The following is a 10647-nucleotide window of genomic DNA, read 5'->3' as shown; positions in this document are numbered from 1 at the left end:
AGTGCGGTTTAATCGGTTTAGGATTTTTCAAACTTGAGCCACTTTTAAATATAATCATTAATCTATATAAAAATATTAAATTAGTTATTCGTCTACCATTTTAAACATATCCAATCTATCCATTTAATACGTACTTTTTAATTCCTAAATTATCAAAAATAAAAACAAAAAAAATTTAAAAATACTAAAATTTCAAGAATAATGAATTAAAGTTAAGATTATATATAATAATAGTTTACAAATTTAAGTTATAAAGGTGATAAGATTAATTAACTAATGTTAATAATTTATTATACTTATTAATATCATTATATTATTAAATTATATATATATATATATTATATACAATATATGTTAAAGCGGTCGATTTCGATTTAAATCGGTATATAAGGTGCTTAAACCGATACCAATATCGAACTGAAATTTAAAAATATTCAAATTAAAAAATTATACAAAACGATTCTTATTAAAAAACAAATCAAATATAACCGATTTAGTCCAATTCAATCGATTTGATCGATTTTTCCAGTTTTTCTTACCTTCCTAATCATATAGCCGCATAGCCCAAGCCTTCGCACGGTCAGCCCACACATTAACCCACGTGCCTTATTCCACGTGGAATCTAATTATACGAAGTGTCGCCCAAGTAGCGGGCCCACTACTTTAACATACTGCCACGTCACCCAAGGAAAAGGGTTTGGTAGGGCCCCCATTCATGACGCCGCGCGGACACCGGGTCGTCTAATAACCTTAGTTTACTTTTTCGTAATAATCACGGTTTTACGAGGGCAATATGGTAACAACGTTAACAGAAGTTTCAGTCAGTTCATAACAGACAGCAGTGAGCAACGAAAGCGAAAAACAACCTCCCTCCCTCTCTCTCTCTCTCTCTCTCCTCACTTTCTCTCTCTACTCTTCGGTCCTAAAAACCAGAGAAATGGACGCTGACGAGGTAAAGAATCTCATCCATCACTCGCCGGAATCTGACCCACACCACCACCACCACAACCACAACCACCGCCACCAACCGCTTACTTGATTTAAGATTTCTTCAGAGATCGATTTTGATCTCCTTTTAACCTTTTTTTTTCTAATAATATTTTTGATAGGTTTTATTTTTATAATTTTTCTGTGTGCAGAGATTGACGGCATTGAAGAAGGCATACGCCGATATAATCTTGAATACAGCGAAAGAGGCGGCGGCTCGGATTATGGTTTCGGAGCGAAAAGCTCTTAGGTTTCAGCAGGAGCTGAATGCCACCAGACAACAGGGGCTTCAGATGTTGCTTCGACTCAAACAAATGTTGGATTCTAAGGTTATACTGTTTTTTCCCAAATGGGTGTGCCTTTTTTTTTTTTTCTTTTTAATTTTTTTTTTTTTGGGTTTTGAATTTTGGTTTATTTAATGTGCTTAATTTGTTTGTATTTTTGTCTCTGTGGTTCAATGTGGTTCGTGTTTTGTAATCTAGGTTTGCTTTGAAGGGCTTGAATTGATTTGGCTGGGAGATTTTGAGTGTGAATTTGGTGCAAAATCTTTTAAGAATCCATAATGATTTATTTAGTTATTTATTTATTTGCTTATGCTAATTGTTTTTACAAGTGGAATGCACTTCTTTTTATGTAAAATAGGTGAGGATACAATGCACTTATATTCTTTTATTTCTTTGCAACTTTCAACCAATTCAGAAATTTAAATCCCTTTCTTATGTGTACAATTTCGAGTATGTGAGTCCTTTTTTCTTCGAAATTGATGTCAATTTGAATTTATAGAAGGTGATGCATCTAAGACATTGTTTGTTGCTTATTCTGTTAATTGAATTTTGTTCTTCAACTTGGTGGATGTCAAGAATGTTGTAGGACCTTAGAATAACTTATTTTCCTCGTTAGGCAAGTAAAATTCTCTACTGATATGACAGAGGATTACTTTTGTTTTGTCCGTTTGTCTTGGCCATTATTTATGGTTATGTGATTCTTGTAGCCATTATAACTTCTGTGTCTTCAATATGTGCCCCATTGGGATTGATATGAGAAAATATCATTAATTTGAAAATTGTTACTAATGATGAAAAATGATATGCATTCATTAAATTTTTATGCTCTTTTGTCTCTCATTAACTCTACACACACACACACACGCATGTGTATATGTGACACTTGCTGACTCATTACATATTGTTGGGCTTTGCAGATTGGTGCTTGCTATATTTATCGCAGTTTGGTGCTTCTTAGTAAAATTTGCCTGTATAAAAAAATTACTACAGTTGTTCTGGTTATCTGGAGTCATACTAATTCTCATGACTAATGCTTGTGTTGATGTTGTTGTATGGACTTCAAGTTGGTTTCAATCTGAAAGTTTTTGGAAAGGAAAGGACTTATCTAGGTTGAGCATTGTTTGCTCTGATATCTGAATAAATTTGAATTTACAAAACTTTAAAATGTTGTTCTTATAGGGATCCCAAACTCAAAAAGGAAATTGGGTTCATGGACTGGTTGCTAAACTAATGTGTAGAAAGGCTCTTGCTTTCTAGATCAATCACATAGTATCACAGTAGTTAACCGGATAAACTGTTTCATTAAATGACTCAAATGTTTGACATTTTGGTACATCTTGGAACCGATGTGCATATCATTTGAAGTTTATATCAACTGAGTTAGTCAAAGTTTATTTCACATTTTTTAAAACTATTTTGCTCTGTGTTGCTTTACTTTCTTTGTTTAACTTCTGCTTAACAACCATGGCACTGACATACCAGACCAAATTTGTAGTCCAATGAAGCAGAGATGACATATTTGAGTCAGCAGAGAAAGATTGGAGAGCTTGAAGGACAACTTCGGGACGCTGAGGATAGAGTAAGAAATTTAGTTATCTCATCATATTATTAACAAAATGACACAAGTTTCTTAAATTTTTTTTAACTAGATCTTCTTAAGCCTCTTTGTTTGTTTGGAAATGGAATTACAATCTTCAGAAAAAGAAGAGATGCAGAATTGGTTGACAAAAGAACAATATATGTTTTCTAGAAATATATAGTTCCATTCAAGAAAACTCTAATTGGAATTCACTTGCCTCTAGTAATGCAAAGATAATTGTGTCTCTACTTGCACCCTCAAGTTGTGCCTTAGAGAGTAATGGGGCCCAATCTTATACATCTGTCATGAGATGAAATATGCCAGTGATCATGCTAAGTGTCATGAATTGAAGTCTTTGGCACACACTAAACCAAAGCAAACTAAGCATTGCATCCCACACACTGTTTATTTCATTTTTTGTTCCTTCAAATTCAAATATCAATAACATCTCTATTGGTCCAGTTAGGCCATTTCTGTATCATTATCTTGTGTGAGATTTGTAATATTTACCATTGTAGAAAGTTTTGAACAAGTGTCAAGTGTTCACTGGAGAGTGGAAACACATGTCAAGGACACCAGAGATAGTGGGAGTGAGAGACTAATTAGACCATGAGAGAGAGAGAGAGAGGTACCGGAGACCCCCAGTACATGGCTTAAAATTCGGAGAGTAGAGGGATGACATTTAGTTATGATGTATGCTTTCTATTTGTTGAGGGTTGGTCACGCGATCCTTAACAAACTCTCTCAAATATACAAGATTTTTAAATCTTCAAGAGTATGTGCATGAACCCAATGCTATGATCTCTCTCTCAGGAAGATTGGCCCAAGACAATGACACCTGTGGGAGGTCATGTTGATTGAAGCCTACTGTCTCTAGCCACTAAGCCATAGGACTCTAGAGTTCCATGGTGCATGCTAATAACACAGCCATACGCAAGGAATCTGAAAGTGACACTGTCACGTGGTACAACATCCACTGAGGTGAACTAAGGTCGATAGTGAAATGCTGAGATGCACAGTATAACTGTCTCAGTATGATCTCTTGCAGTAGGACTTGGGCACATACAAGATGCTAGCAAGTCCTAAAGCGCTTAGTCCTATGCCGAACATGTCAACTGGACACATGTCCCCTAACGGCTAACACATGTGGGTTCTTATGTCAATGTGTAAGCTACATGTTGTTCACGTGAATATAAAATGTGGTGGTTCAGGAGATAATCCACAACCATTTGGTAAAATCTTAGCTAAGATTTGAATCCCTCTATAAAATCAAACAATCAGAGGTCTTCATTTTCCCCATTTTCTGTTTCATTCTTAGATGATAAGTGAAACAGAGGTAGAATGTATCTTGCTTAATTATGCTTAAGGAAACAAGTCCATTCTTCTAAACACCTTGGATTAATCGGATGAATCCTAGTAAATGAAATATCAGTTTCATGAGTCTCTTCAATTTACTAGCATGCTTTGAGCCCTCAAACTACAAATTCAGTCCAGATGAGACTAAACAGTGTGTAGACTCTTCTATTTTCCCCAAGGCACCCATATCCACTTGATATGACAAGGGTATGGGCGTGGGAAATGTGTTCGACACCCTACTTAATTTAGACACTTGGATGCTTTAATTCATTATGATATATGAAGAAAAAGAAACTCACATTTTCTAACCTCCCACATGGACGAGAGATAGGAATTTTTATTTTTTTTGTAAATTCTATTTAATTTTAAATATACTTCTACATAATCTACAATATTTTGTTTAAGAATTTTATACAATATGCAGTATATATCTATAATGGCCCCTACACCCATATCCAACTTTTGGATACATATCCCAATACCTAAGATTTAGGTTTTTGAAGGTCTAACGCTTGGGCATGCACCAACACCCGATACTTGTACTCGAGTCTATGTAACATAGGTGGGCAGACATATGTGCAATGACCAGCTATCTTCCATGCAATGTATGATTCTATACTGATAGCAAAAAAAATTCAGTGATGATCGAGTTGGTTAGCTGCTAATCAAATGTGTGGAAAGCTGCTTACTTTTTATTTTAGATCAGTCACATAGTAGTAATTAACAAACTAAACCATTCCATCACATGCCAACATTATAAGTTTGCCTCATGACCCGCGCACACTATTGGAGCACTTCACCTCTTTTACATATACTGAAAACATTAGTATAATTTGACAACCATTCAATCAAACTGATGATGACAACGGATCCAGAGTTTATGTTCCGTTCTTTAAATCTATTTTGCTTTCTCTTGATTTGTTACAACTTCAGCTTAACAACTATGATACTGAAATGCTGGTTTGAATTCATAGATCAATGAAGCAGAGCTGACGACCTCGAGTCAACAGAGAAAGATTGATGAGCTCGAAGCACAACTTCATGAAGCTGAGGATATAGTCAAAGACCTCAGAGAAGAGTTGAGAGAAGTGCAGGCTCAACTGGAGAGGGTGAGAAGCAACAAGTTACAGCATACTAGTGAATGTGATACAGCTACTCCGGAACAAACATCACAGGAGAATGGATTCGATACTTCTCAGTCTTTTATATTCCCTCCACCAGCATCACGACTTGAATCTTTCACAACTTCTGACATGAAGAATTCGGCTTTCAGTCAAAAGAATGAGGTTTACAAGTCCTACAATGGGAATGATTTTCGTAATGGGAATTCTTATATTGGTAGACCTGATCTTCCCTCTACATCAGAGGATAACAGACTAAATACATCTCAGTCTATTATATTGCCTCCTCCAGAATCACAGCTTGAATCTTTCACAGCTTCTGACATGAAGAGTTCAACATTCAATAAAAAACATGAGGTCTATAAATGCCATAGTACAAATGATTTTCATATGGGGAATTCCCATGTTAGTAAACCTAATCTCCCCTCCATAATACTGAGAAGCAAGGAACCTGAACTCTACAGAAATCGACGCACTCAGAGAATTCGTGCATTCGAAGAGAAACTGATGGCTGGAGAATTGTCCTTTTCTCAAACAATAGATGATGTGAATTACGAAACAAGTAATAGAGAAGATGGTGAACGTGAAGGGATCTGTAAGACACCAACTCACAAGGCTGATAACATTTGTAGTACAGAAAAGAAAGATGTAGCGCAGGCTGATAGCAGTTGGCACCAAGTTAAAGTCAAGTCTTTCCGAAAAAGGAGAAGAGCTACAGGATATACAAGAAACAAAACCCCCTCGTCTAGGTATCTCTCCAATCAGGTCCTGAAAAGGGTCCAAAATTATGATGGCACAGAGGCAAATTTTGTCAATAACAATGTTCAATCCGGTGGAGACCCTTCTAACATGGCCCCAAGATTATCAGCTGATACAACAGAGAATGGCACACTGTTGGGATGTACGGAAATTACTGAAAGCGATGCAGAGTTTGTTGAAGTGAGTAGTGTCCAGAACACTATGAACAAGGAGGAGGTGTCAACAGATAAATTATTGCTGATGAGATCAGAAAGTGGATCTGCAGAGAGTTCAGGGGTTCCAATTTGTGGAATGGGCGTTGAGAAAGTGGATGTGCCGGTAGTAAACTCAGAGACAAAGACGCCTGGCACATCCAGTGGGATTCCTTACAATCATGTAGCTGATAGGGTTATCAAGTACACATTCCAAAGGAAGCGGAAGAAAGAGTCTCTGAGCAGCTCTGATGGGAATGCCGCTCTTGAAGAGTGCATTTTGAAGAAAAAGACAGCAGATAAACAAAATGGTTCACTGGAGATGGAGAAGTCTAGCTCAATAACTGAGTCATCTCGAGACAGTCGGCGTCTAGCACAGGTTGCTCGTCAGGTTGGTGATATATTATATATATGTGATGTTTTATTTATTTATTTATTTATTTTCTTTTCGTTTGCCTGTTTGTCTACATATTTAAGTAGATATCTATGCACGGTAGAATTTCTTTTGATAAGCTCCAAGTCTTGGAGAATTCTTGTGAGGTTTAGTAGGAGTGGCATATGTTCTGCTGGATTGGCATCACCAGTATAGGTACTAGCCCAGCTGGTCTTTTCAAACCATTGCCAACTAAATTCAACTTTGTTTCTTGCCTGACCTTGCTTGTATTTTTGAAGACTGTTTGCAACTTCGTCCACTTGCTGAATGACTCGGAGACTTCTAGGGGTGTAAATTTAGCCTTGCCTGGCCCAGTCCACTGTCAGGCCATGTGGGCTCCAGCTGAAATTCGAGCCAGCCCGGCCCACATGGCAAAAATCTAGGCCCAGGTCCAAGCCCAAGCCTACTCAAAATAGGGCCAGGGCCTGGGCTCGAGCGGCAGGCTGGGCTTGGCGGGCCTTTTTTTAGTTTATTTATGAGGGATAAAAGCCAAAAGAAAAATTGTACTAAAATATTTTAGTTAAGATTAATGAGATGTGTGGTTATGTTTTATGTGGTATTTAGTTATTATGACTTATGGTTTTTTAGTTATGACTAAAAAAAGTATGAAATTATGTAATTTTCTTTTGTTATGTCATTATTTTAGTTTTGATTCATGAGAGCTATTTGGCCATGTCTTGTGTGGTTTTTAGATATGACTTTTTTTTTATTTTTTTATTTTAAGTTATGACTAAGTATCAAGTTATGTCATTTTTTACTTTAGTTATGATTAGTTTTCTTCTGAAGTTATGACATTATTTTAGTTATGATTAGTGAGATATTTGGTTATGTTATGTTTTGTAGTTATGACTAAAAAACATTTAAAAGTATGCTATTTTTTTATTTAGTTATAAGGTGCGTACATAGTTTTTCCCAAAAAAAAAAAAAAATGAAATGAATAATTTTATATATATCAAAATGAAACGAAATATTACAATCATTAAATTAAATAGATAACATTTAATGAATAATTTTTATTTCAAAATAAAATAAAATATTACAAAAATTAATATCATTAAATAAAATCGATAAATATTACAAAAAATTATTTTTTGGGCTCACAGGCTGGTGGGCTAAATTTACACCCCCAGTTACTTCGCTATCAAGTTTCAATATGACTTTTTGTCACCTATGGGACAGGATATCATTAATCACCTTAACAGATAATAGATGCAATTATATTATATATTCTTAAATTTCAAATATTTCACCCTCTCAACCTAGATTATAGTCTTCAAGAATGATTAATTTTTTCTGTACAACATTTATGATGTGGGAGTTTTCTCTATATGTTTTTTTTTCCTTCCTATCTTACCATCTCAACCTAGTTTTCTCCATATGATGTGGGAGTTTTCCTATCTCTGAGGGCATTGCCAGTTTTCATGTAACTTTGCAATGCATATCTAGCAATAAAAACACCCTCTACAGTTCACCTTTGAGATTGGCTTTGTTATTAGTGGACTATACCATTGAATATTGATCTGCTTGATGCAGTTCATGAGACACTCAAGGCTAACTAAAATTAAATAATAAACTTTGGAAATCGGAATGAGTTCAAGGGGAGAGCTATTGACACTATGTTAATCATACTAGAGTCTATGCTATGTCTATTTAGCTGAAGTATGAATCTGGTTAGTTTTTCATGTGGGGGGGAGCAATTTTTGTAAATTCTAGTTTTCTAGTCATGGGTGCTAGTGGTTGTCCATGGGTCATATTAAGGGTCATGCCATTGGGTTTGTAATGTGTCTTTTTAGAATGTTTTGGATAGGCTTTACAAGTCCAAATTGTTAGCTTCTAAATTTGGAGTCATTGTCCTTGCAAGTTTGTAATGGTATGTAATTCTTCTTATTCAATGTGTAGAGCAGAAGCTTAGTTAATTTTCTCAAGCTTTGAAGCTTTTGGGGCTGTGTGATGCAAGTTGCAACCCTAACCCTGTGTGTGATGCCCAGACGTAGACTCATCTCCACTTTATGACCCACAGTAAGATCTTATTACTCAGTCTTGTTTGGGCATTAAGTCCCATTTAATTAGCCCAATTATGATCGCCATCAATGAAAACCCTACCAGCCAAAATAGCAAAAGAAATTCCAATTTACTGCTCTTGGGGTACTGCGCACAGCATCTGAGCAGCTTTCAAAGTCCCAAGTGATCTTCAAACATAGATTAATTTTGAGCTAAACCATACACTTTTCCAAAGAGCCCAGGCTTTCCTAGTTGGTTCAAACCTCTTAAAGTCAATTACAAACGTCTGAACACATTAGGAACATAATACCCAAAGCCAAAACAATTGGGCATTGCAATAGCAAATGATGCATAAATACTCTCCTCATAGTAGGAAAAATGAAGATAAAACAGAGGGAAGAAAACTAATACAAAGCGATCGGGCTGCTTATAAAAAGTTTAAGCTACTCATTTAGGGGAGTGTAGTATTAAAATCCTTTTATGGCAAGAATTCCTGTTGTATTTACATAACGGCTTTTTATCACTACAAAGAAAATTATGTTCAATATGTTTTACATGTGGGTGCACGGCCTACCCTAAGCGATAATATTATGTATATATTTTAGTACACATGATCCAATGGTGAAAATCTGTATGTGCATGTGTTGTGTGTTAACAACTTTCTAGCACTTGGAACAAAAGATATGTACAGAGGTTTCTCAGGGCTAACCTCATTTTCTCTTGAGAATAGCTAATTGGTTACTTATATGTACCTTTTATTGTTCTCTTTCATTGTAAGTTTTCTTTTGTGCTTTCTCTCTCACATCTAACCTTAAGTTCTTCCCGCATGTTCTTTTGCACAGCTTATATCTTTGTCTGAGAAAAAATGGTGGCAGTAAATCTGGTTGTTCATGCATCCAAAGGCGAGGGTGTTGAACTTGAGGGGAAAGAAAACAGTTCTTCACCAACATCGATGTGAAAGCATTTTGTCAAAGAATCCTGTCGAATTGCCTGCTACTTTATGAAGATGAGAGAGTGTACATCCTCGCGTTACTAATTTTATGGGCGTAATTCCCAATAAATGGTTACAATTATTGTATTTCTTGCATCGTTCTATTTTCATTAGTACCATAGGTTATCATCAACTTCTCTTTTCCTTTTTAGGCAATGGTTTCATCTTTGATTTAGCATATTAATATATATAGCAATTTACATGTTTCAATCTCAGTTTTCTTACTATCTTGGTAATTGATAATCAATTGCTCTATTTTTATCTTATTGTCCTTCCTTTGACACTTGGAACAGATGAGAGAGAACTTGTTGGATCTTCATGTTGTTTCAGTTTTGGAGGTCTATCTGGCCTCACTTTCATTTGCAGGTAGGTGTCTGACCGTCATTACAGACAACAGATTCTTTTTTCCTTTCTTTTCTTTTTGTTCTTTCTTGTGCATAGTAATGTTATGCCTTCGGATTTAACGACCTGTTCTTTGTTGAATGTGTTGCACCATGGGGAATTAACGGAGAAAAACAGAAGGATTTGAGTTAGGATGTGGTTTAAGCTTTTATGAGGATGATTTTTCAATCAGAATCTATCTTAGGTCCCATTTGTTTTCAGAGATAGAATGGAAGAAATTTATAATGAGAGGATTGATAGTGAGAGGATTAAGTAAAATTGTGTTTGTTTTGATGATAGTTGTTAGTGTATGGATTGTTAAATTATTTTTATATAAAACAATACAATAAATAAAAAAAAATACAAAAACATTATACATTAATGTTCAAAAAAAAAAAAAATGCCTTACATGTAAAAAATAAAAAAAAATTCAAAAAAAATAAAACAATGATTTTTACTTAATAAAAAATACAAAAAATTCAACATTAATGTTAAAAAAAAATGTCCAACATATAAAAAAATAAAATAAAAAAACAGTCCGGCCGACTAAGTTTTTAATATCAC

General features: G+C 35.2%; 1 protein-coding gene across 1 annotated transcript; it reads left to right on the top strand.

The window, feature by feature from the left end:
• Positions 1-796: 796 nt before the first annotated feature.
• On the top strand, positions 797-9912 carry LOC114256222 (uncharacterized). The gene is made up of 5 exons (XM_028195829.2): positions 797-952; positions 1140-1316; positions 2767-2850; positions 5181-6668; positions 9554-9912. Exons 1-5 carry the CDS (start codon positions 938-940, stop codon positions 9587-9589), a joined length of 1800 nt encoding a protein of 599 aa, XP_028051630.2. The 5' UTR covers positions 797-937; the 3' UTR covers positions 9590-9912.
• The last annotated feature ends 735 nt before the right edge of the window (positions 9913-10647 follow it).

The sequence above is a fragment of the Camellia sinensis genome, chromosome 15 (assembly GCF_055761805.1).
Source record: "Camellia sinensis isolate YWXY chromosome 15, ASM5576180v1, whole genome shotgun sequence".
Lineage (NCBI taxonomy): Eukaryota > Viridiplantae > Streptophyta > Magnoliopsida > Ericales > Theaceae > Camellia > Camellia sinensis.
The sequence above is the reverse complement of the archived record's forward strand: the minus strand, read 5'-3'. Positions and strand labels throughout refer to the sequence as shown.